The sequence below is a fragment of the Acytostelium subglobosum genome, assembly GCF_000787575.1.
Source record: "Acytostelium subglobosum LB1 DNA, scaffold: scaffold3, whole genome shotgun sequence".
Classification (NCBI taxonomy): Eukaryota; Evosea; class Eumycetozoa; order Acytosteliales; family Acytosteliaceae; genus Acytostelium; species Acytostelium subglobosum.
Window position 1 is genome coordinate 1550465 of NW_012236529.1, and position 27134 is coordinate 1577598.

Sequence of the window (27134 nt, forward strand, 5' to 3'; positions counted from 1 at the left end):
ATGGAATATGTGAAGACTGCTCTCACATCGCTAAAGTCTAAACACTCAATTAACTTGGATCTACATTCTTATGATGGTATCACTGTTCCTTCCACTCAATAGATATCCATCCTCTACACATCAATATACCGTCTGATTCTCACTCAGTTCAACCAAATATTTGATCCATCGAGAGTTCTCTACAACTTTGAAGATCTCATATTGATGGCACCACAAATTGATGATTGTTTAATATACATTGGCGAGTTTGATATGTTGATCAATGGTATAAATGACAGGTTGGAAGCTAACAGAGTTCTTTATAACGTTTGGACAACGCTCACCGTGCCCCTCGTATCCAAAGGAATACCAGTTTATCAAACTGGCAGATCAACAATCCTCCAATCAGCGTTGTCTGATGGTGTTTTTGTCGAAAAAAGGCAATACATTAGCTAGGAATGAATGGTCATTGACATGTCAATCAAACATAACAAGTATTATAATTATCTACATATAAAGGATCATACTGATCATAAAGATAACTACTCCTCACTCGACACCTGCCTTTTTGGGTTGGTTGACTGCGGCGATGACGATGGCAATGGCGATGTCGATGTAAGGTACATTACCACACTTCAACACATTGTATTATGCAATGGGTATGGACTTTGCAAAGACCAAGCACCCAGGCCAGCGGTCAAGTTGACCCTACTACGCCGTTTGTCCAAGCACCATCCACGCTTCTCTATCTGTAAAATTATCTCCTCTCCTTCCCCTTATGTGAATGTTGGCTGGGCTAGGGTAGGGGGTGAGGACACGGGCACCATCACAAGGTCGTCACATACTAACTAAAACTTGTGTGTATCACATGACCATGGACATGAGGTTGTTCTTGTTCTGGACACAAGACTTTAACTGAAGTTGGTGTTTTGTTGAATCATTCACTCACGCACTCTTTCATTCAAACATTCAATCAATCAATCAAATAGGCTCCACAAAAAGACGAGTGAAGCCCCCATAGAGGAGGAGTATGTATGTTGTACCCCCATTGGATGATCCGATTTTGATCAGAATCAGTCGACTCATTCATGCAAGAGGGAACCCAAACAACAACAGTATTCCATGAACCAAAATAATAAGAGGCCAAGAGACGAAACGACCCGGTAGGTGAGGTGATCTTTGCCAAGGAGGGTGTTGTGGTTGTTGGACCAACAGGCCAATACCCTTCCGTTCCACTCCTCTCTTCGAGTAGATCCAACTGCTGTTCACAACACAACATACATATTCGTTCATTCATTCATACATCCACATGATCGGGGGAGTCTCACATACAACCACTAACTACCACAACAATAAGATAGGGCTCGAGCTAGGCTAGGCTTAGGCGAAACAAAGGTTAGCAATTCACACTCTCTCACTCTTTCGCACTCTCTCATTCAACATTATTCTTTGCCCTTTTCCTTTCAGTCAATCACGTTCTTCACCTCTGTCACACTTCACAGACATTCATACACACACACACACATCGACAGTCCATCAGTCTATCCGTAGACTGTCCAATCTCACCACAGTACACATTCACTCTCAATCACCAATACCATACACATACACACATCTACATACACACATATACATTCATTCACCAATAGTTAGTTAGAGGTCAGTGGACTTGGCAATCAATCAGCAATTAGTCAGTCAACTTCAAAGGCAAAGGACCAATCAACTTCAAGCCTTGGACTTTGTGTAAGTTCTAGATGATTGTGTGTGGCACACACACACTATCTCTTACTTTCTCTCTTTGGTTGGCAACAGGTTATGGCAATGAACCATACCATCACATACATACACACATTCATTCACCCAGCCATCAATCCACAACACACTCATTCAACACACACACAATGATCAATCACACTCGTAACACAACTCACCACACGCAACCAATCAAACCCACTCACACACATCACTCCCGATCACCCACTGGCCAGCTTGCCCGACATATCTCAGCACAATCGATGCAAGCTACATCTGCGCTTCCACGATCGTTGTCAGCTTTGCCGCCTGTACTTATTTTAGTGTCAACAGCGGCAGAGGTCACATATCAATGTCGGAAAGTGTGTTTGATTGATTGATTGATTGTTTGATAGAGTGAGTGTGTGTGAATGAAGCATGTGATGTCTATCACTCATCATCATCATCATCCATCGAATAAGTATTCTGGACACTCACTCTATCAATCTATTGTTTACTTGTTTTGACTAAACTACCCTACCTGTTGTATGTATGTGTACAACTTACTCATCTATCCACATCCTCCACATCCAACATCATCATCATCATCAATCACACACATAACACACTCTTTGTCTTAACTCAAGAGACAATTCCAACTCGCCGCACCACACCACATCCGTGCTCCCTCATTGCTCACGACTCGACTCGACTCGATCCAACTCACTTGTTTACTTCCACTTTGTGATAGCCCATTACACTCAATCATTCAATCAATCAAACAAACAAACACATCATTGCTAACAACATCACTAACTCAATCATTCAATCAATCAATCGACCAAACAGACAGCGACAAGACGTCAACATAACATCCATTCCACAACTCAAAGAATAACTTGTTGTTTTCCCAAGTTACATCACATCGACCAAACAGCAACATCCAGCTACTACTTTAACAACAAAGCTACAGTCACAGAGTTATCGATAATATAGACAAACATCAATCATTCTATCAATCGATCAAACAATCAATCAAACAGTCAATCAATCAGCAACAGCATAGTAATCAATCAATAGTAACCCAAGCTACCGATATATAGTTTGACAACACATAGTTAGTTAAGATAGATTGATTGAGTCGACATCACAGCTGAACAAGTAGTAGTGATAGAGGGTGTCAGAGGTACTAGCCGTTTCCTCCGGCGAGAACGGTAGCTCAGCCACCACATCCAGCAACAGCAGCAACAGCAGCAACAGCAGCAATTAGCAAAAGAGTAAACAGCAACAAATACATAGACAATGGATCCGATCAACATGCAGTCTGGCAGCCAGAAACGCGAGAAACGTCTGAGCAAGCTATTCAAGATGGTTGGAGGATCAAAGGACAACGAATATACGACTACGACAACAACAACAACTACTACATCAACATCGAGCTCGAGCAGTGGATCTAAACCGCCACTGCCTCCAAAGTTTGCTAAAGAGTCTACATCAACATCGAGTCTAAACTCCTCATCGTCATCGCACATGCTTCCACCAATGTCACCTTCATCTTCCACTCCCATACTGTTGTCCACGCCACCGCGCTCACCAAAGACCATGCGCACCGCCTCGTTGACGTTTGACGATTCGGCGTCGGACGATGGCGCCACACAATCGCCCATGCGTCCCGATGCACACAGCACACTCAAACCCTCCGAGCGCAAGAAACACTTCAAGTTCATCACCCGCTCGCTGAGGAGGGTGTCGCGAACCTTTGAAAGCGCCAACAACAGCGCAAACAACAGCGCCAACAACAGTGTGGATATAGACGGCGCCGCAACTACACATGCATCATCTGGACAGAACAAGCTCAACTCGTCCGACACTAGAGTGGAGCTCAAGTCGAGCAAGTCCAGTAGTGTGGACGGCAACGACAATGTGCTCTCCGTGCCCGAGAAGAAGAGTCGAAGGGACAGTGTGTTCCTGCGCCTGATCAACATAGGCAAGCGCGATGGTGACACTGTCGACTACATCACGAAGGACTCGGCGCCAGTGGAAAGCGGTCTGACCACAGTCGTCAGCCAGCACACGCCGCCATCCTCCATACGATCATCGCCACATCTGGCGTCGACGCCCGTGCTTGGACGCTCCGAACTGAGCGCCCGCACCACCCTCTCGCCGCCCTCTGAGAGCCAGCTGCTTAGACAGAAGCTGGACGAGGCCAACAATGAGATCAACATGCTGCGACAGGAGAAGTCCGAGTGGAACCGCGAGAAGGACGACCTGATAAAGAAGGTTCAGGCATTGAACCTGCACAATGCGCAGGTCCCAGATGACACCGCCTCGGTCGAGGCCAGGCCGGGCCGCTCATCGCCCACCCACTCATTCTCTTCACCCAACGTCCACATGACGCTACGACGCAGTGATGACACGGTGGACGAGCTGGACAGTGCGGGTGGCGGTGCGGCGCATCTATCACAATCGTCGTCTACAGTGTCGGCAACAACCCCCAACTCATCGCCTCCCACCTCCAAGCGCAACCGGTTCACACTTGCAGTGCCCAAGTGGGAGGAGTCGATGAACTTTGATGGAACGCCATTCGATCGCCTGGTGCGCGAGCTAAAGAACTCGTCCGAGATCTTCCCAATCGAGGACTCGTCAGCAGCAGGTGGTGGCGCGTGCCACGACACGACGGCTGCCGCGCAGCAGCAGACGGCCACCGCACCGACCAGTGACGAGGTGATCACCTCGACGTTGGAGAGCAGCAACGCACAACAGCTTAGCAGCTCCAACAGTTCACAGTTGTCCGAGGGTGCGCTGGCACGTCGCGAGGAGAAGCGCCAGCGTAAGCTGGCACTGGATCGATGTCTGGAGAAGCAACTATACAAGATCATCAACGAGAATGACGATGCTTCCAACTCCAGGATCTTTTTCACAACTCATGAATGCATATATGAGTCATTTGAGATACTAGACACCTTAATATCTATGTAAGTAACCTTGGCCTTCGTTGTCCAGAGTGTACTAGGTCGTTCTAACACAACTTCCAACTTCCATTATCCAACTTCCAGTTTTAAACACGAGAGTCCTCAGGTTCAAATGAGGATATGTACTATACTTAAGAACTGGCTGCAGCAATACTACCTTCCTGCACTCTGTGACATCATGTTCATCGACAAGATTCGCGACTTCTTGGCCTACATCAAAGAGTCAAACAAGGCCTACAACTATGATGTCATCCTACGTCTATGCACAGAGATCAATGAAACTTTGGAGTCAAAGGTATATATAATGTCATCCAAGTCCATCAATCGCTCAACTACTAACTCCAATCAAACAATCAAACACATCTTAGATCACTGAGAGAGGCGGAGTCAATGGCAGCTACAACCTACCATTCAGCATTGTAGCCAAGTCATATGTAACAAAGAAATCGAACCAGAAGATCAGGGCTGTGCTGTCCACATGTTTAAAGTCGGCTGAACAATATAGCAGAATGGAGGAGTACGCGACGCCACAATGGGACGCTGACTACTCGCCGTTGGGCGGTGGCGACTCGCCCTCATCACACTTTAGTTCCACCCCAGAACTGCCATCCAGATACGAAGTTGACTCACGTCCACGCTCATCCACCTGGGCTGGAACCGAGAGTTTCCAAACAATCATGGACGCCTCATCCAAAGACATTGCCAAGGCCATCACAGTCATTGACTATTCTATATTTATTTGCATYCGATGTAAGTTTGGATTGATTGATTGATTGATTGATGGATGGTATGAATGATACTAACTCCAAGACATTATCAAACACAGCCATCAGAGTTCTTGAATGGAGCGTGGACCAAAGCACAGGAGAAAGACAATGCACTCAATCTTACAAAGTTGATCGCAAGGTTCAACGAGATGTCGATGAATGTCATTCAAACGATATTGAACGAGGATAAGATGAAGAGCAGATGCAAGGTCGTGCAGAAGTTGATCAAGATTGCCAAGCATCTTCACGAGTTGAGAAACTACAACTCGATGATGGCCATCTACGCAGCGTTGTCACACTCTTCCATCCTGCGACTAAAGTGGACGATGAAGCACTTGAAGAAGCAGACACAAAAGTCGCTGTTGGACCTGGAGAAGCTGATGGACAGGAAGGAGAACTACTACAACTATCGATCAGAGTTGAGATCGCTCGACCCGACCGTGCCATGCATTCCATTCATGGGCATCATCTTGACCGACATGACCTTTATCCAAGAGGGCAACAAGGACTTTGCAGGCATTGGCGAGGACACATGGACTCTCAACATCCAGAAGTTGAAGATGTTCTACAACACCATCAAACAGATTCAGTTGTTCCAGGGCAGAGCATACCCTCTCTGCGCAGACTCGCGACTTGCCCAACTGTTGACGCCAAACTTCAACATCTTTGGTGAGGCCTCAGCCTTGTACCTCAACTCCTACTCTGGTAGCAGCAACAATGTCAACGGCAATGGAGGCACAAACAACGGCAACTGCGCCAGCAGCAACAATGGCAACAAGATGGTAGACTCTGGGGCAGATGCAGCAGCGGCTGCCTCACCAGCAATGGATACCTCGTCCAACAAGGATGACTCGCCAGAGAAGCAGGCTCAACCACAGAGTGACGTGACCTTTGAGGATGAGATATTGGACGACGAGGACAGTGATGTGTATGAGATTAGCACTGCTCTTGACCACGCCAAGAAGCTCAAGACCGAGGAGAATGTCGAGGAGTGGAGTCCAATGTCCAGCACGCCAGCGTCGTCCATGCGCGATATCCTCGAGAGCAGCAACAACAGTGGCAGCAGCAACTTGCAAACGATGATCAAATTGCAAGAGCGCTCGACACATCAACTCCTCGACTCTATCATCAATGGACGGTTGGACAATGAGGAGGATGAGAATGCTGAGGTGGACGAGGAAGAGTCACCATTGCCAGAGCATCAAAGTGTTCCCATCGTGATGCGCAAGTCAACTTCCAACTCTTCTTTGTTGTCAACTCCACCCGATATCCCATCGCCACATCACTCGCTGGTGTCACTACCCTCGTTCTCCTCGGGCAGCGGCAACCCTTTGATCCCCATCCCACCAGTCATTCAAGTCACGTCTACGCCTACAGACGAGCCACCCTCGTCCACAATGGAGGTATTGATGGCACTTCCCCAGCCACCCAGCGATGCACCCAAGAAGATTATGCGTGGCAAGAGTGTCAGTGCCAGCAACATTTATGGTTTGCTTGCCGCGCCCCACTCCGGCAACAACTCTCACCACAACAGCAACAGCAACAGCAACAACAGCAACAACAACAACAACAGTAATAGTAGTCACAGTAGTTCCCCAATCATGGTGCCATCAAACAACAAGACACATAACCGCAGCTACTCAACCTCTGCGCATAGCAGTGGTGGCAGCAGTGGCAAGATGTCACCTCCACCGGCCAACAGCAGTGGAGGCAGCAGCGGCTCGTTCTCTCCTTCGCATGCACACCATGGCAGCACGGGAGGTGGCACATTCTCCATCTTTAACAAGCGCAAGAGTGTCGCAATCACCGAGCTACAGTCACAGCAACAGTCGATGCACCATCAACGTCCGCCCCACTCATTCACGCCCATGTCTGACGAGGCACTCTTCAAGCTCTCCCAGAAGCTTGAGCCCAAGGGTGCCAAACTCCAAGACATCAATTAATCAATCAAACCCTTCACTTGCTCGCTCGAATCGTTCGTTCAACAATGTATTTAGTCCGTCCCGCCGCCACACACATTCAATCATCCCTTCATTCAATCATTCATTCATTCGAGTTTATTGAATAAACTTGAGAGTACACAACAACTTATTATTATTATTATTATCATTATGATTATTATGGAATGCGTGCGGGGGTAATCTAGAACCAGAAACCAGATCTGTTTGATCTAATCTTGGGACTTGTTGATCAAAAACTACTTAATTTACCGACCAGGGAACTTCAAATTGCTGACATTTCAGATATGTTTCCTTTTTAGGTAAAGGATTGACAACGCAAACACTCACGCTCACCCCCCACACCCTTACAACTACCACGCACACACACTCTACAACAACAACTTTTAAGTAGACCTTCAGACAAGTCTGAACATACATTTCATAAATAACCTTTATCATGAATACACATATACTTAAACAAATACATAAATAGATTTAAAATATTATACATCACACAAACTTATGACTCAGTTTTAAACGACTTGATTGGAGAAGAAATAAACTGAGTTGGTGACTTATAGATTATAAATAGTTGTAATATTTAGATAGTTAGGATAGGTAGTTAGTTTGTTAGACAGTCAGTGTGTCAATTTGGAACAACACAGACTTTCCCGAATACAACACAACACAACAACAATTCTCAAGAATACACTCACCAATCTTAATCTTTTTTGTTGTGTGGTGGATTCATTCAAGAAGCAACTCTTCAGAGTTTCATACCGAACTTAAAACCCATCTAATTGGTGATTGTTGCCTGGGGTAGAAGTAGTACAACTTAATATAAAAGGTATGTAGAAACTGTACAGGTTTACATCATCATCAAATATTGCACCACCGATGGCGATCAGTCATCTTATCAAAATATATATATATATAAAGAGATAGAGAATACATACTAATAACTTGTTTCATATCATCAATCATTTATTCAATATCAACAACAACATGATGAATAATAGATCAATACAATTAACGATTTGATTTACATTTATATTATTATAAAATACAGATAGAGATAACATACAACAACAACAACAACAACAACAAAAACATGTCGGCAACAGAATACTCAAATTCATTGTCTGCAATGTCCAGTATCACTGGACAACGTAGAAACTCCATCATGAAGGAGTTGGAGAAGATTGAACACACTCACCTTGGTACAGAGTATCCTACACGTCCAGAGGACTACACCTTGCTTGAGGCTATTGGAGAAGGAACAGAGGGCATTGTATGGAAGGCTATTTGTAATACACTCAAAGTCAATGTTGCCATCAAGATTGTCGATCTTGAGAAGCAACCACCAGAGGCTATCGAGGATGTCTTGGTATGTATCCTATAAGTTTGATTACAACAAGTTACGACTAACTAATGAAATGAACGATCAAACAGAGAGAAGTAAAGGTTATGAATGAGAATAACCATCCAAACTTGGTACAATATCACACTTCATTCTTACATGATTCGGCATTGTGGCTTGTAATGGACTATCTTGGAGCTGGATCATTGGCAGACATTATCAAGGAGAAGTTCCCAAAGGGAATGCCAGAGGTTATGGCTATCACAGTTCTCAAGTATTCATTGAGGGGTCTGGCTGCACTCCACAGTCACAACAGAATTCACAGGGACTTCAAGTCTGACAACATCCTCATTGGCTCAGACGGTCAAATCGAGGTTGCAGACTTTGGAGTCACCGCTATCGTTGGAAAGGCCAGTGATAACTTTAGAAAGACAGTTGTTGGTACACCATGTTGGATGGCTCCTGTATGTAGTAACAATAATAACTCAGTTTGTATTATCTCTTGTGGTCTTGATATACTAACATTAGCTACATCACAGGAAATCATTACAGAGAAAGGATACAATCAATCAATTGACATTTGGTCATTTGGTATTACCGCCATTGAAACAATCAGAGGAAAGCCACCCAACTCTGATTTGGCACCAAACAAGGTGTTTATGAATCTTCTTTTCAACTCACCTCCATCGTTGCAAGAGGAAGTCGATGCAGGAATCATCTCGGCCAACTTCAAGAACATGGTGGACAAGTGTCTGCACAAGGACCCTACAAAGAGACCAAGTGCAGCCAAACTGTTGGAGCACAAGGTGTTTAAGTATGCCAAGAAGAATGATTACATTGTGAGCTACCTGCTCAATGACCTTTCGCCATGCGAAGACCGATTCAGGAAGCATCATGGCCCCATATCACCACCTTTATCAGGATCAAACACACCAGTGACCAGTAACCACAATTCCAGAGCAGGATCACCAGAACACAACACACCAACATTTGTCCACCCAGAGGTCAGGGAGTTGGCCAGGACACATGGAGACTACACTTCACCAAACTCTCAGAGCCCACCAGCGATTGTGGTGGCCAGGTCGAACTCTTCACACGACCTGATGGGTCCCAGTAGTAATATGCCACGTCCATCCTCACATCCTGAGCTGCACCGAATGGACTACCACCCTCAATCTCCACATGAGGTCGAGAAGTTAAGAAACAACATGCAACAAGTGTCCATGGAGTCACCACCTGATTCATCATCTCCACACCTCAAGGAACACCGCAAGGGCTCAATCTTTAGCCACTTCCGTAGACACTCAATAACCAAGATATTCACAACCAATTCTTCCAACAACAAGTCCGACTCTGATGGTGAGAAGAAGTCATCCCCAGGTCATCACTTCCATTTGTTCTCTCGACACCATCATGATCAACAGCATGTTGCCAATTGAACATCTACAACTCAATAAATTACCAATTATTGTAGCAACACTGTGTTTATTGATCTTTATCCTTTGTAGACAAGACTTCCTGTGAATTCAGTGGATCATCCATAGAGAGGTTCTTGGCAAGCTTGCCCAATAGTGATTGATCTTGGTTTGGTGAGCTATCATCGCCCATTGGAGTTGGATTGACCATGAGAGTGGTGGGAGAGTTGCTAAGTATCGCTGGCGAATGCATTGGTGATTGCTGGCTTGGTGATGGTGTTGGTGGCAGGGGCTTGTTAAGGACGCCTCCTGGCGGTGTTGTCTGTTGTTGATGCAGAGGATGATTGCGTGTTGGTACAGGGGGTGGCTGTTGAGTGGCTGCTTGTTGCTCGACGATTCTCGCCACCTCTAACTTTGAAAACACCTGTATCTCTCCTTGCAGCGTGCAGGCAAACTCGTCTTCGAAGCATAGGCTGATCCTGAACTCTGATGGACCGTTGCCACAAGCGTCACGAAGAGGGATGACTCCCTTGCCAATCAGTGTATGCTCCAGCATATCTCTAGAGACCAAGGCAACCTGAATGAATTGAGTCTTTAGGTATTCCTTGTCATCGATGAATGAACGTAGCTCCACCTTCTCATTCCAAGTCACTGGCGCAGTAATAGTTGCTCGAGCGTTTCCAGTGCGCACTGTGGTCTCCATTGTAGTCAACAAATGGAAAGCATTGAACTCCAAGAAGCAGTCCATCTTTGTGTTGCTTGGAAGCAGTTCAAAGTTATCCACAACCAACGAGCTCAAAAAGATGAAGCATGGCAAGTCGGCGACAGATAGCCAGCTGAATGGGGCGAGTACGGGCACAGTGATGGTGGATGACAGTGGTGGGTACAGGTAGGATGAGTCCTGGTGGTCGCCCAACGCCTCCTCCTGACTGGCGATTGGGTCAACGTTGGGATGGGCCTTGTAAAAGACGACGCCACGGTTCCTCTGGTAGACGTCCAGATCAACTATTGGTTGCCAGCCAAGCTTGTTGGAGAGTGCCTGTGAGTCATAGTCACCGGTCCAGAAGGTATAGCGACTGGAACCATTGAGGTACTGTCTGTTCTTGATGTGGACGATGCTGTTGTCATCCATGGGTGACTCTGATCCATTGGCATAGTTGCAATAGTTGGCAAAGCACAATGATGTCTCGCGCAGTTGGAAAGAGATCGATGTTCCAAATTGTGTGTCCTTGTTCTTGTACTCTTTAAAGAGTTCGGCAGGTTTGGCGCTAGTCTCCTTGAGCTTGCCAAACCTAAAGAAGTTGGTCACTGTCTGTAGACCACTGGCAGCCTTGCTGACGGCACTGCTGCTATTACTGTTGCTGCCACTCTCTGACACTGGGATCATGGGTGAGGTGGAGCCACTGCCGCTGCTGTTTGTAAGAGATGTTGGCGAAGAAGTCAAGGACCTCTTGTGTGATGGACGCTTGAGTAGGTAGCTGACGACGATGTTGTTTACACTGGTCGATAATGATTTGCGAACGAGTACGATGGCGGCTGTATTCTCCGTCACGGCCGATGCCACAACTATGTACTGTGCGCCCAGGTACTGTCTGATGAGATAGAAGAAGTACTGCTTGTAGTTCATGACGTAACCAGGTGATGGTCTGTCACTTGTGAATCGTTGAGCAGAGATTGAGTACAGATCTTTGTTGCGAGGGATCCATTCGGACAGCGATGCAGTGTTGATGTTGAAGTTCTCCATGTTCCATGAGCCAACGAAACAATCAAACAACTCTAGCAACTTCAATCTATGAGCTTCATCAGTGTTCCTCTGTTGTTGTGCTGTTGTTGATGATGGGGAGGTGATAGGGCTGAGCTCGACTGCACCATCTTCACCTGTTGAATCGATGTCTTCGGCAGATTTCTGTGTTTGGACAGAGGTCATTGGGGGTGAGAGCATTGATTGAGTGACCATATCTCCATCGGGTCCCATTGGATTGATTGGAACATAACAGTTCTTGAGGGCTTGCTTGTACAGATCTTGCATGAATCTCTCCCTCTCGAGTGACGAGGGGAACACAAACATGTCGGGAGTTGGGTTGTCAATGTCATAGATGCCAAGCAAACAGTGATTGAGCTTGCCCTTTTCGACGAGGGTAATAGAGTCGAATGGATACTCCTTGCGACGTCCACTGGCCTTGGTCGACGAGACGATGCACTGTGACGACGAGCTGATCTTGAGAACTGAATGAACTCCACGGTACTCATCACCATCGACCAGAAGCTGCACGTCATACTCGCCACAGTCTGACGAGGACAGCTCGGATATCCACTTCTCCACGGTGAACTTGCCAAGGTAGAGATCTATGGCCAGCTGCTTGTCGTCGTCCTTGAAGTTCTTGTTGATGTATCGACGCACCGAGTTGACACCGTCGGTCATCGTGCCCTTGACACTTCGCTTGCCTGTGCGCGTAAAGTCGGTCTTTAGCGCGACGGTGCCTGTGTACTGTTCGCTCATAATATCTGCATTGTCGGCCCAGACGTTCTTGAACTGGTGGTCAAAGGTGGTGTGCGACTCGATGCGCTCAGCCGACGAGATGATGCCCATGCGCGTCAGCTGGCTGTGCAGGATGTAGCGCGCCAGTACGCTCTGGACGACGTTGGTGCGGTCGAGACAGTCGATGCAGTTGGTTCGGAACGAGCCCGACTGGAGCATGGTGGGCGTGCCCGCCGTGCTCTTGAAGAGGTAGCCAAAGGAGTCGAAACGCGGCTTGACCTTATCGAGCAGCTCGCCAAGGTTCTCGTACTTGTTATTCTTGCACTTCTCGTGGAAGTCAAAGGCGTGGTACTCCACTCGACTCTTGTCAAAGAGCAGGTAGGCGTGTGTTTCAAACGCGTCGCCAATGGCCATCTCGCCGCCATTCTGATCAATTAATGATACAAGCACCTGTGGGCCGTAGAGCGAGATCAGCTCGTTCAAGTGTGCCTTAAACGCCTCCTCTATCAGCGGACTGTTGACGACCACAGGGCGGGGCTTCATGCCCTTGCCCTTCTGCTGCCAGATCAGGGGGATTGAGCCTCTGGTCTGAACGAAGGATGTCAACACATTGCCAAAGGCAATGATCTGTTCCGTCTCTACAAAGTTGGCCACATTACCATGTGGATCCGCTCCTCTAATATGATACCTCGCACCTGTTCTCTTGCAACTCCTCCTCGAAATAAATATATAATTGAAGTGATTCGAGTTGATCTCACATTTCAATATCTTGATAACTGTGTTTGAGTTTGAATAATGAGTTTGAATCATGAGTTTGGGATTGAGTTTGATTGATTGACTGATTGATTGAATGAATACTTACAACCATCCATTATGGGTAGAATGAAGGGATGGAACTCATTCTTGATGAATATTTGTTGGAGATGTCGATTCCAGAAGAATCTTTCGTCGGCTCGTTTCCAAAGTGGCAATGTGGACAGGTGAGGATCATTCTCAATGTCAGAGACACGTTGTTCAGAGTGTGTAACATCAAAGTCATAAGAGAAGTAGAAGTCAAATGATTCCAACATATCACTGAGTACAGTAATATAAGTCCTCTCCTCCTTTTTCTAAATTATGATTGATTGATTGTTTGATTGAGTCAGTGAGTAAGGTGATCATATGATTGAAGTGAACGTGTGATTGAATGAGTCATACCTCTTCTTCACTCAATGGTACAGGTTCGCGTAGTATTGGGAATATTTGTGTTTTGGACACTTTGTGAATGGACTGATGCTTGCCTCTGATGCAACCAACGTCAGTCTTCTCGGTGATACACAATAAGTGTGGACCAGACAATAGATTGATGATACCTAGACATCCAAATATCCTGACCTGTGATCTAATTGATCCTGTAACATTCGCTTTATCCTTGGCTGTCATCAACCATAAGTTAGTTAGAATGATCATAAGATGTCATGTGACTTTATCGATCAAACATACATCTCATCTCAATCTTTAGTGTTGTACGATCTATGAATATTGACTTTGGATCATTTGAATCTTGTAGGGCATCAGGTTGCAGTATGACATAAGAGTCAAGTGTGATCAAGTATAAACTAGAGTATAACTTATATTCATTGTTGTTGTTGTTACTATTGACAATATCTGATGGTGATAATGTTGACATATCTTCTTATTCTTTCTGTTTTATATAAATAAATAATAATAATAATTGCAAAGTAATTATCTCTTTGTTGTTGTTGAAGTGAAGATATAAACAGTGTTTGTTGATTTGGGTGTGTTAGGTGCCAGAATGGGTGAGAGTGTGATCGATGAAAGGGAAGTGGATTATTCCTAAAAGGAGATCATCTTCATTTTCAAATAAATAATTGGTGAACTCTCCAAGTCTTTTGTCAAATTTTAACAAAGTTTCTTTGATTAATATTGCTACCAATAATAGTTAAACATCGAGCATTCAATATCAATCAATATTTTGCAAGACTAACTTGGTTGTTCCAAAAAAACAGAATAATAATACTTACTTCTTATTAGATTCATCTCGTCTGGGACCCAGAAGTCTTGTGAATACAAGAGAAGAGAAGACCATTCTTTGGTGCAATGATATTCGAAAGTGTACAAATATTTTTACCAACTCATTTTGTAGGTGTTCCCTCTTCACTAGATGATAATTTCTGTCTAAAGAGTTTGCAAAAAGAAAATTGTTCTCAAGTATTTATAGTTGTATCAGTATTGAAGGCTCATATCATTATATTCTATATATATATATATTAGGTAAGTTAAAAACATATATATGTTTTAAATTTAATCACTTTTTTATTAAAAACTAACAAATCTAGAGAATGACCTCAAAGAAATATGTGTTTGAAAAGATAGAACTTCCTCTCTATATCTGCAATACCGCCAATACCAAGGACAAAGACAAGAATGCCAGAGAATATTTCAATGATAACTATGAAAAGGAACTTCACAAGATTTCATCGAAAGCTAAAGTAAAGTGCATGTTCTGTGATTGTTTGCTTAGTCGGGATGATATTTGTGACCATGCTCGTTGTGAGAAGGTTCCAAAATATTCTGGACCCTCAAACATGTGTAGAATGGTAGCAGGGCACGTCCATAACAATCCCCAAAGTGTCTTTCTCATTGCGCTTTGCGAATCGTGCAACGGTAACAAAGATAAATGTGTTCAGAAACACTTCAAGAGTGATCAACCTACTATCTTTGGAATTAACCTGAACAAGACAATGAGTGACTATCCAGTGGTAAAGACAAAGTAAATAAAACCAGTGTTATTTTGTTCGATCTATTCAAACTTTATATTTAAAGAGATAATCTCTATTCTAAGATGGACAGTATACCTGTTACATTGATTGTAAAGTTATACGATCTGTTGATCAATGATGGTGATCTGTTGGATGCTGTATGCTTGTCATTGACAACAAAGAGATTGAATACAGTGTTTACCAAATCAAATCAATACAACTTGTGTAGGAATATAGTTTGGAATGCACCAGACATGCCCAACGAAGCCCTATCAATCACCAAACCATCGACAACAAACTTGGAGTTCAGCGTCAGGTTTGTAAAGAACATTGACGTTGGCATGCTCCCAACATCACTCTTGCGTCTCACAATGGGCAGTCTGTACAATGGCGAGATCGCCATTGGTTCACTACCGCCCACGCTAACCGAGCTCAAGATTGGACGTGTCTATAACCATCCGCTTAGCATCGGTTTGTTACCGCCGTCACTCACTCTGCTTGATATGGGCGACATGTTCAATCATCCGATCAATCATGGTGTGTTGCCGCCGTCGCTCACCAAGTTGATGCTGGGGACCTTGTTTGATCAATGCTTGTCCAGCACGATACTGCCCGCTTCATTGCTATCGCTATACATTGGCAAGTCGTTCAAACAAGCCATCACGACACAAACATTCCCATCGTCATTGACAGAGTTGGTATTCTCATCAACGATTGGTCCGCAAACTATTGAGCCTGGGTCATTGCCACGCTCAATCACATTGTTATCATTCGTACCAATGTCTGGCTTTGAAGGTCCGTTGCCAGCACTCACAGATCTTCGTCTCGGAAACTCATTCAATCTACCTTTGGCATCGATCACGCTGCCCTTCAAGTCATTGATCAAACTATCATTAGGCTATGGGTTCAATCAAACATTGGCCGCATCAGACCTCAATCAACAATCGACTACAAGTAACATGTTGTTAACAACATTGATCATTGGCAATACATTCAACAAACAGCTGATGCCTCGCACTCTGCCCGACTCCTTGACCATTCTTAAGATTGGCAATGCTTTCAATCATCCGTTCATCAATGGCGTGTTACCATCGTCCATCACAAAGATGGTGATTGGGGCGGCGTACGACCATCCATTCACACCAGGGGCACTCCCCTCATCACTCCAAACACTCAAGTTCGACACAGTATCCGATTATAATCAACTATTTACACCTGGTGTGTTGCCACAACGACTCGCGACACTATACCTTAGTGGGCTGTATGACCAGGTGCTCGTCCCCGGTGTACTACCGGCATCCTTAACATCTCTACGCTTTGGACACGAGTATAACATGCCGCTGGGATCAAATGTATTCCCAATATCACTGACAAACCTTGTCTTTGGCGATACATTCAATCAAAAGATAGAGATTGGCGTGCTGCCTCAAGCTCTTCGCGAGTTGACCTTTGGCGATAACTTTGACCAGCCACTTGGTGAACATGTCCTCCCAGCATCACTCACTGATCTTGAGGTTGGAAAGGAGTTTAATCAACACTCTGGACACGTCGTGTATCCAAGCGCACTCAAGACACTTAGGATAACAAACTTGGAGACGCAACTCGGCATGTTGGAGCCACCCAATGCGATAGAGTTGCTCGAGATTGGACAGGCATTCGACTCGGACGAATGTCTTAGAAGGATGTCAATCAAGAGCGCGACACTAAAGAGGATGGTGATGCGAATATTCGAGTACATAGAGGACATTGGAACGACCATCCGAGTGTTGGTGGAGCAGGCGCCACACGTCCAGACCTTCCAAATCGTGAACTTTTATCCGCGACGACATACTCATGTCATTCGAATCCTCGACACACGTCTGGCACTCTGTATCTGCGAACATATACGTGTACCTGGCATCAAGATGGCATTCTTTGACTTGACCAAGTTGACTACAAAGACACCTGTTGTTGATGTTGTTGATGTTGTGGAGAATGAGCATGTTCCATCGAAAGAGAATGATCATACATAAATACATTGGCGGTGGCATGATCTAATCACGCACACTCAGTCCAAAGGGTTTATTCCACTGATCGCTCATATCCAACTCCATCATCATTGGAATATACCTGTTGTGTTGAGGTTCCTCTGAAGGAACAAGTTATCAAACAATCCCTTGATGCCTTGCTTTGTGTCTGCGCGTTGGAAGAATGGATGCTGGCGGGGATGGGAGGGAGGAGGAGTATGAGTTAGGAATGGTTCCATGTTTGATTGTAGTGATTGAGTAGGATGGCGATGCTCTTCGTGGATACATACTCTCAGAAGCTTGGTGGCAGATGATCGTTTGTTGGGGTCCATCTCGAAACATTGCCAGAGGAGGTCTTTGAGGTCGAGTGAGCATTTGAGCTTGGTGACATCGATGCCGACGGTGGCTGTCATGAACATGGCTTTGAGACGTGACTCGCGATGAGGCGGACGTTTGAATAGCATCTCAAGGAGGAGTACACCAAAGCCCCATATGTCGGCGGGGTAGGAGTGCGGGTCGCCCTTGATCATCTCTGGCGACATCCAATAGGGTGAGCCGACGATGTGGTTCGATGTACCCTTCTCTACAGACGCGCACAGGCCAAAGTCGATGAGCTTGATGTCGCCGGTGGTCGACAGCATGACGTTGGCGCTCTTGACGTCGCGATGTACGATCTTGTTCTCGTGCAGGTATGCGATACCCTTGAGGATCTCCTTGCCAATGTATCCAATGTGAGTGTCCTTGAACACATGTGATGAAGCTACTGCTTGCTCGAGTGTGCCTCCAGGCAAGAACTCTGTAACAATCAACAGTTTGTTCTCATGTAGCACTGATGCCTTGTACTCTAAAATGTTGGGATGCTTGCAGCGCTGAAGGAATCCAATCTCAATCAACACATTATGTTGCTCCTTTGGTGTTCGATAGTGTACCACCTTAATGGCCACCTTCTTCTTCTCGTAGTGCGCTTCGAATACCTTGCCATATCCTCTGTTGTTGTTGTAGTGGGTCGAGAGCAAGGGTTAGGGTAAGGGTCAGACCTTCTGGACAAAGCAACAGCACAACACATACCCTTTGCCAATGATGTTGCCAATCTTGACCTTCTTCTTGATGTCTGGGAAGACTTTGATGGAGAGGGAGGCCTGGGCTAGGAACTCGGGTGTCACACCTGTGAGCGCACGCTTGCGCTGTAGCTTCAGCTCCATCAGTCTCTTCTTTAGCTCAACTTGATCAGTGATGTTCTCGACCAAACTCTTGTCAACCTCGATCGATGATGTCTGAATCTCTATAATCTTGCTCGCGGCCAATGGTGTCGTCATGGGCATTGAACCAATTGATAAAGAGGAGTCGGCAAGTGCTATAGTTGTGGAAGTTGTTGTTGTTGTTGTGGTTGTGGAGATGGCCGTGCCCTCGTCCAATGGCGCCACCACTGGCATGGAGTTGGGACAGACATAAGTGATGCGTTGACGTGTCAGGAACTTGAGGATGGTGAGGAATATCTTGATGTTGGACTCGATGTCGCGCAGTGGGACGTCCTCTTTCTTCAAATCGCTGATGATCTCTTTGGGCAGATCCCTGAACCTACTGATGACCAGGGTGGGACACTTCTTCCTGTTGGCATATCGCATCTTTTGTTCCTTGACTGGCTGTGGACCGACAATGATAAAGTGTGATGCAATTGCCTCTTTCTCAGCCTCCCTCTTGGACTTGTAGTGTAGTCCAATGGCCTTTTGTGGCTCGCCATCTCCATGCGCATCCTTGTCTGGACTTGTAGGCGGTGTCTTGTCTGTGGGGGACAGTGTCTCCTCGCTTGGCATCTCGCTGGACATTGTTGCCGACTCGATCAAAGAGTCACTGCTGCCACTTAGTTTACCATCCTCACTCAACTTTAGTCTTTCACGCAACATTGCTGTATATGATGATGGCAGTGAAGAACCAGCTGGAGGTGTACCAATACCAAAGCTTCCAGCCAAGTTATTCGATGAATTGACGGAAGAGTATGACGAAGCTTCATCATTCAACATTCCTCCACTTCCATGTATCTTTGATTGTTTGAGTGTTAGTTAATATGCTTGAGTTAGATTGGAGTTATACATTAAGACATACTTGTTGATGATGTGTAGATGATGATGATGTTGATAATGGAGTTGGAATGTCCATATTGTTTGAGAAGACAGATGGAAACAGACCAATGGTACCATTATCCAACTTGCCCAACATGAATCCATCATCAGTCAATTCAATAAACTCGATCTTTGTACCCTTTACAAATGAAAGATGTTTATCAGTTGGTCCATTATAATCTGTTGTTGCTACAATGATCATTTGATCTCTTTAAATTGATTGATCAATCAATCAAATAAATATAATAAATAAAAAAATAAATAATAGTTATACAAGTATTGCACGATAGAATAATGATGTTAAGTAAGTGATCTAGAATGACATGATATCGATTGCACGCCCATTCAGTAGTTTGGAACACTCCCTTGATTGGTGAGGTCATCATCGTGCCCCTTACACCAAAACATATCTGATCAAAATCCAGAGAATGGTGGAACATCTGATGGGTCACCACACTCACACGTTTATTGATCAATCAATCATACCTTGCGAACTTTGCCAAGGTTGATCAGACCACTGGGTGCTCTAACCAATAGTCTGTACTTATACTTCTTGATTAGTAGTATCGCGCCAATGATTATACCAACACCAGCAACACAACAAACAACGATAATGATGATGATTGTGTAAGACTTCTTCTCAGCTGGCTTGATACATGATGTGGCCGCACTATCAGGCTCACCATCAACCTTCAACAACGATTGGAAGTTTGGATCAACTATACACTCTTTGTCAAAGTGTGGAATAGTGATGGTTGAGCGATAGGTGAACTCGGTTGTTGATGTTGATGCCTCGCCGTAGAGTGGGTCGCCAGCAACGATGTCTTGGAAGATAGATGTAACCACTCGTCCATCGACAAAGAGATGACCTGCGAATGATGCATAGAGAACTGATCGATCCAACTCCACGTAGAACGAGTTGAAGGCACTGCTAGACTTGGTCTGGATACATGGACCCTTCTCCTTGGCAGTCTTACTCTCAAACACAAGTTGGAGATTGCTCAGCATATCCTTGAATCGCCAAGACCTGACCGCCACGGTGACCTTGATTGAGTTGGCTGCAATGTGCATGGTCTCACCAGTGAATAGAATATCGGTTTCGTGTAGGTAGTGAGTGATGAGCATGTCCACTACCACAGTCTCATTATCAATGTTGGGGAAAGTGCCCATCAGATGTGTTGAGCTGGTCGGGTCAGTTGAGTTGGTTACATCTTTCCAAGTGATCGATGACATGTTCAATGTCCTAATCGGTGCGCCTTTGTTATCTATCTCTCGAATGAATGCTATTGATGTTTTGAAAGATAGTCTGTTGTCTCCTGGACTGATGATTGAAGCACCATTGATCTCTGGTGATGCGGGCGAGGGACTGGCACGGACCGAGCATTGATGTAGAGTCCATCCATCATTACAAATGCATCTGCCCTCGAATGGTGTACCGTTGCCACTGCAGTTAAGCTGTGTCTTGTTCGTGTAGAAGAAGACTCGGTTGACTCCAAAAAGTCCCTGTGCCGACACATTGACGGGCAGAGTCTCCACTGAGTTGGCTGGCATTGGTACCATTCCATCAAACATACATTGTATTGTATTGTTACTGATGTATGTTGTGCCGGCGCAAGGAGCACCGCCAATGACCACGGAGATGTTGGCGGGTGGAGGCGGGAAGTTGTCACCGGTGATCGTGATCATAGTCGCCTTGTCCTGCTCTCCTGGTGAGGCAACAAGTACAACAGGTGACAAAAAGTCATACTTGAATGGCAATGATTGTGTACCGTCGAGATACACTTTGGCCTCGAGTCCTGCCTGCAGGTCTCCGAAAACAGGTGCTTCCAACCTACAAGTGATCGACTTGTGTGGCTCAACAATCTGAACATTGTTGCATTGATTCGAACCAAGTGTAACTTTAAGGAGTGATGAGTTCGTGTACAGGTTGGTGCCGATCAAAGTGACAACACCTCCATCAGCACCAACTGATGTCATGTTGTTGATAGTTGGCGGGTCATATTGGATTGTTATCGATTTGGTAACGGGAAGTGCAGCACCGCCAAACTGTTGGAAGGTGTAGACTAGTGATTGTGTACCGTAGCCAGCAGGGATGTCAATCTGGATGTCATCGGAATAATAGTCCCTTGGTGGGGATGGTAGTGGCTTGCCCATGAATGTAAAGTATGTGCTGTCCAAAGGTGTTCCAACCTTGGCCAATGGTATTGATATCGCTTTGGAGCCATTGGTGGACATGGAGATGGAAGTTGGGGTGTTGGGCGCGAAGAGGTTCAAGTTGGTAGGGTAGACCAATTGAGTGAATGTGCCATCATCAACTAGTGGTGCTGGTGATAATGTTCGCTGGTATCCTTGAGAGGGATTGTACGTTAGGTTGGATGAGCCCGTACCCGTGATCGGGAGGGTCAGAGTTACATCGGTGCCGGTGGCAGGACCATCAATGACCCTGGTCAGTCCGCCTCCTCCTATCTCCATCAGACCAGTGTTGAAAGAAATGTCTTGAGTGTACATGGAGTTTGTGTCGAAGCTCCATTGACTCAATGTATTTGGACACATGCTGCTCACAACCTGTTTAGCAATTGAGTTATTGATGTAGGAAAGGAATGCCATCCTTCCCTGAACTGTTTGTTTACGGGCAAAGTCAAAACATCCCTGCCTAGTATTATATACTCGGACACAGGAGTAGTAGTTGCCAGAACCCGAGTCATCTAATGATTGAATATGGTAAGTATGTTTGATTGATCACTCGAGTGATTGGAATAACTTACAAAAGAGGGGTCTGTTGACGATTGAGTATACAGAGTCTGTGTTGATTGTGATTGGAACCGCAAGAGATGTAGTGAGGTCTTGGGTGAGTGTGCATGCAAGGACACCAGGCTGTGGTAAGGTGACGTTGACACATGGCACCAATGTACTGGAGAAGTATATGGATGTCTTGTTGTTATCGACGACAAAGTTATCACCAACCAATGATATTCTGGAACCACTTGTGAATCCAGCAATGATTATATTGACTTGTGCTGGCTTGTAATGAAAGGTCGTATTGAGTGTGTGATGGCCATTGGTGGCGGTGACGTCTGTCACTGTGATCGATACATTGTATCTTCCTGAACCAGGTGGGATTGATGCTGTCAACGAGCTATCCGATGTGATATTGATATTTGATCCACTGAACATCCTGCCATCATCCACATTAGTGAATGTTATGGCAATATCACTCTCAACTCTGGACAACAATGTCATGTTGACTATTTTATTGATGACAGCATCTGATTGACCAACTGTTCGAACTGATGCTATGTATGGATCTGGATTTTGATGAATGAGTATGTTAGAGTTATGATAATTGTTTGATTGATTAATGGATTAAATATAAATACCTTCCAGGCCACCATATTCACAAAGGAAGGCACTCTTTGTTAATGCATTTAAGTTGTTCCAGAAGTTAAATGCACCAGCCTTGATGTATTGATACGAAATGATCAAGTTACACTCGATCAAGGGATCATATGTGCTCATACTTGGTTCAACTGATTATTTGATTGATTGTTTGGTTAGTGTGGGTGGAATAGTTCCATTCATAGCTATGAATGATACATTACATATATTCCATGAACAGAATGTTGTACACTCTTCACTGTAGATATCATAGATGAGTGTACCATTCTCAGGACCAGAACTATAATAGAATTGAGCAGGGACATTGTTTGAACATTGACCTGATATCCAAAAGTTCCTTGCATTCATTGATGTATCATTAAAGTATTGTTTCATAATCCAATCATCCTCTTGTTTTGATGTGATAGTTACCAAGTATCTTTAAATGCATAAGTATGAATGAATGAGTGATCAAATGATCAAAGGGCATTATCATCAATCCTACTTACCCTTGCAAACCCTTATAAGATAACTGTTGACATGCGTTTAGAGCAGTGGAGTAATCCACCAACGTATTGTTGAACTCATAGTAGTGTCCATTGTATTCCAACTTGACTGCATTTACATAACCATTTATGAACAACAATAATAAAAATATTGTCCTTGCCATTATATTCTCTATCTCTAACATTATCATTATTTATAACCTTATATAAATGATTACACTACTAGGGAACACTTAAAGTTTAAACAAGTGTCATTTGCTACTCATACATTACTATTGCCGCTGTAGATCTCTGAAAGTTTCCCTCACCATTACCTCTTGGATATTTTTTTGATCAAAAAAGGTGTCGTTTCATTCAAGGAATGATCAAATTCATCTGATGACGAATACAAACCTACAATCATTCACTCATTTATTACTTGTTAATCTATATACATATATATATTTATTATAACTGTACAAATAGATTGTTATGGAGTCTTGTGATCTGAATGAATCTAGATACTTCCCAAACATGTGTTGTTCAACATCATCTTGTCACCACACTGTTGTTCTTTTCTAGGAAATACATATAACCTTTTGGAGTAAGCTACGGGTTTACAGTTAACCTTTAAAACAAAGTCGACTCAATGACCAAAGATCCAATTCAATCTTCACTATCTCAAACAAACAAATAAACATGTCGTCCGAAACAACCACACCAACTACTCCTGCCACTCCTCCAACAACAACTCCTCAAAAGACATTCACAATGTCTTGTCATTGCGGTGGTGTAAAGTTCCAAGCCGAAATGGACCAAGATCTTGCAAAGAGTGGTCGTTGCAATTGTTCTTCATGCTTCATAACTCGTCTTTGGGTCCATCCAGTGACTGATCTGACCACGTTCAAGTTGTTGACACCGGCCGAGAACATCACCCAGTACTTCTACGCCACCAAGACCTGTGGTCATCACTTCTGCAAGACCTGTGGTACCCAGACCCATCTCCAAGGTGACTATCCAGGATATGGTCCCTACATCTTTGTCAGTGTCAACTGTATCCAGGGATTGACTCAAGAGGAGTTCTCCAACATCAAGCTCCGCTATACCGATGGTGCCAATGACAGTTTCAAAGATGTTCCAAAGTTTACCAAACATTTGTGATCAACCATTCAACCAAATTTATTAATTATTATTATTCATCATCACCTATTAATAATCCCCTTAATAAATGTCTGATCGGATATCCTAGTCGAGACTTTTGATGGATTAGTTCAAACAACAAGGATTCTCAAACGATTCAATTGGCTACATCAGATAACATCCGAAGGTCTATGAACTCCAACTGGAAGAAGTAGTGATAGGGTTGTGAGAACCTCAACTTGAAGGGCATATTTATTGAGCTATGTAATACAACTCACTTTGATATTATCAAACGACAGAGAGATGTGTGTTTGATCATGATCAAAAATGACCCAAAACATCAGTTAGTTGTTCATTGACCACGCGATCTAGGCGTTGTGTCCACCGAAATTAGCCAATCAAAATCATTCTTTTCTTTGTGGGCCCACAACGCGAAATGATTCATGCGTGATTGTTGGATGCCTGCTCACAAAAAGATACGAATCCCGAATGCTGAACTGACCATCAGTTGTAATTGATTCTATGGCGACTGTACAACTGTATTATATTTTACAAGTGAGGGATACATCAATGTTCACAGATAAAGAAACTAGATCTAGACAAAGATAACTCAACATGGGATGGACACATATACTCATTTACTCTTTTTTGGTGCTGTCTTTGGCAATAGCTCAAGCACCTCAACGTGGACCACTGCAGCAGTGGAGTGTGCAGATTCAGCTGTATGTCGACCAACTGGCAACAAACTCGTCTGACACTTGTGGACAGACGCCGTCGACCGCGGATGCCTGCCCTTCGCTGCAGACGGCCCTCAACAGCTTCGCCCAGACCCATCCGAACATATCCGACTCGATGCTCACCGTCTGGTTTGCGCCCGGCAACTACACACAGTCCGCCATCACCCTGTGCGGCCTCAACCTCACGCTTGACCAGACCCCAACCACCTTGGGAGCTGTGGTCATCTCGTCCTTCCTGCCCTTTGTCAATGGCGACACTTCCTTTTGCACGCTCCCGCTCACGCTCAACATCTACAACCTGAACTTTGTCAGCATTAACAACCTGATCCAGATGGACCAGTTTGCCCCCCTTGACATCGCCATCGTCAACACGACGCTACAGCCCAATCCGGCAAACCCGGGCGCCGTGGCCATCGCGATCGGGGCGCCCTACCCTGGCTCACACGTGACCCGCATCAGCATCATCTCGTCCAACATCGTCCACTTTGGCAACGGCGTCCTGATCTCCATCAATCCGCTCGACCTCCTCATCGACCGCACGGTGCTACACATGAATGCCAACCAGTTCGCCATGACTCAGCTGGGCGCGAGTTCCGGAAACATCGTCATCACCAACACGATGGTGGACGGCGGCGGCGGCATGCTTGCCGAGGGTACCTACAATGTCACGCTGGCCAACTCAACATTTGCCGGGCTCAGCTCCGCGGATACGATATTCTATCTCACGCGCTCCACCCTCGACATCACCAACTGCACCTTTGGCAACATAAGTTCGGGCCTACCGCTGATTGATATGGACCACGGCCAATGCGCCATCGCCTCATCGCTCTTCTCGGGCAACATGGCCGAGCAGCAGGGCCTGCTGATGCTGGTGGGCACCGACAGCTGCAACATCTCTGACACCACGTTTGTCAGCGCGGCGGGCCAGGTCGACATCATGTGCATTGGTTCTGTGCTCAACACGGCGCGTCTCAACAGCAACCAGGTTGCACAGCCATCTATCACCAACGACAAATGTCGTATCAATGGCAATGGTGCCCAATCCATTCATCCCCAACACACTATCTTGCTACTGATCATCACTTTGCTGATAGTCTTGGTGCTTTGATCATGTCCAGACTCTTTGTTCTGTTTTGAAAAAGTGAGAAATCAAGATCAAATCATGTAGATTGATCATTTGTAGATGACCCTTTTATAAGAACAACAGTTATAAAACAATATTTATGTATATGTTATATACCAGCGGGATAACTACTGCTTGACACTACTATCATCATTGATTAACAGAGTGAGTCGCTCACTGATTTCATTCAATCAATCAATCACATACTCCTTATCTCTGTGAAGTGACAATGTAGGACTTGTTGTTTGAGTTGACTCATATGGTCAATGCAAGAGATGATCTTACAAAGTTTACAAACTATATTGATGGACGGGCGCCATCAACAGCAAACGCGACATCAACCACAGGCACTATCACAACGACAACGGCAGCACTTTTGGGATTCGCGCAAGATGATGCTCAACAACGATTCGATGCGCCCGGAGAAGCAGCAGGTCGGCATGCCCAGCTACATTCTGTGGGACGTGCGTCCCACCTCCGAGTCGGTCAACGCCGTTCACTATCGTCTGACGCCATCGATCATCAATCAAATCTTCATTCAACATCCATCAGTGGAGCGAGCCTATCAGCGACGTGCCGCACAAGATATCAGAGCAGGACTTTTGGAGGAAATACGTCGAGACAAAGTATTATCGTGATCGCAATCAACCAACCGATGAACTATTCTCAACATATACGACTGAGGACAGTGGTATGTTTGATTGAATGGTACGGGTGATCACTTACTAACCTGGAATCATTCC

General features: G+C 45.0%; 9 protein-coding genes across 9 annotated transcripts; 6 read left to right on the plus strand and 3 right to left on the minus strand.

The window, feature by feature from the left end:
• Nucleotides 1-2828: 2828 nt before the first annotated feature.
• SAMD00019534_021010 (hypothetical protein) lies at nt 2829-3377 on the minus strand (the record flags this gene model as incomplete). The annotated part of the gene is made up of 1 exon (XM_012902692.1): nt 2829-3377. One exon carries the CDS (start codon nt 3375-3377, stop codon nt 2829-2831), a length of 549 nt encoding a protein of 182 aa, XP_012758146.1.
• On the plus strand, nt 3241-5307 carry SAMD00019534_021020 (hypothetical protein; the record flags this gene model as incomplete). Its single annotated transcript, XM_012902693.1, has 4 exons — nt 3241-4685; nt 4767-4977; nt 5051-5199; nt 5283-5307. The coding sequence occupies 4 exons, from the start codon at nt 3241-3243 to the stop codon at nt 5305-5307; spliced, it is 1830 nt and encodes a 609-aa protein (XP_012758147.1).
• A 168-nt stretch (nt 5308-5475) lies between these two features.
• Nucleotides 5476-7392, plus strand: SAMD00019534_021030 (hypothetical protein; the record flags this gene model as incomplete). The annotated part of the gene is made up of 1 exon (XM_012902694.1): nt 5476-7392. The coding sequence occupies one exon, from the start codon at nt 5476-5478 to the stop codon at nt 7390-7392; it is 1917 nt and encodes a 638-aa protein (XP_012758148.1).
• Nucleotides 7393-8536: 1144 nt separating this feature from the next.
• On the plus strand, nt 8537-10188 carry SAMD00019534_021040 (hypothetical protein; the record flags this gene model as incomplete). The annotated part of the gene is made up of 3 exons (XM_012902695.1): nt 8537-8776; nt 8842-9213; nt 9289-10188. The coding sequence occupies 3 exons, from the start codon at nt 8537-8539 to the stop codon at nt 10186-10188; spliced, it is 1512 nt and encodes a 503-aa protein (XP_012758149.1).
• A 46-nt stretch (nt 10189-10234) lies between these two features.
• SAMD00019534_021050 (hypothetical protein) lies at nt 10235-14065 on the minus strand (the record flags this gene model as incomplete). Its single annotated transcript, XM_012902696.1, has 3 exons — nt 10235-13419; nt 13506-13752; nt 13841-14065. The coding sequence occupies 3 exons, from the start codon at nt 14063-14065 to the stop codon at nt 10235-10237; spliced, it is 3657 nt and encodes a 1218-aa protein (XP_012758150.1).
• Nucleotides 14066-15488: 1423 nt separating this feature from the next.
• SAMD00019534_021060 (hypothetical protein) lies at nt 15489-17417 on the plus strand (the record flags this gene model as incomplete). Its single annotated transcript, XM_012902697.1, has 1 exon — nt 15489-17417. The coding sequence occupies one exon, from the start codon at nt 15489-15491 to the stop codon at nt 17415-17417; it is 1929 nt and encodes a 642-aa protein (XP_012758151.1).
• An 83-nt stretch (nt 17418-17500) lies between these two features.
• On the minus strand, nt 17501-23047 carry SAMD00019534_021070 (hypothetical protein; the record flags this gene model as incomplete). The annotated part of the gene is made up of 7 exons (XM_012902698.1): nt 17501-17602; nt 17702-18398; nt 18480-19450; nt 19515-19670; nt 20018-22236; nt 22297-22836; nt 22909-23047. 7 exons carry the CDS (start codon nt 23045-23047, stop codon nt 17501-17503), a joined length of 4824 nt encoding a protein of 1607 aa, XP_012758152.1.
• Nucleotides 23048-24084: 1037 nt separating this feature from the next.
• Nucleotides 24085-24552, plus strand: SAMD00019534_021080 (hypothetical protein; the record flags this gene model as incomplete). The annotated part of the gene is made up of 1 exon (XM_012902699.1): nt 24085-24552. A coding segment is annotated over one exon (468 nt), but the record flags the coding sequence as incomplete, so codon positions are not given.
• Nucleotides 24553-25146: 594 nt separating this feature from the next.
• SAMD00019534_021090 (hypothetical protein) lies at nt 25147-26376 on the plus strand (the record flags this gene model as incomplete). The annotated part of the gene is made up of 1 exon (XM_012902700.1): nt 25147-26376. One exon carries the CDS (start codon nt 25147-25149, stop codon nt 26374-26376), a length of 1230 nt encoding a protein of 409 aa, XP_012758154.1.
• Between the last annotated feature and the right edge of the window lie 758 nt (nt 26377-27134).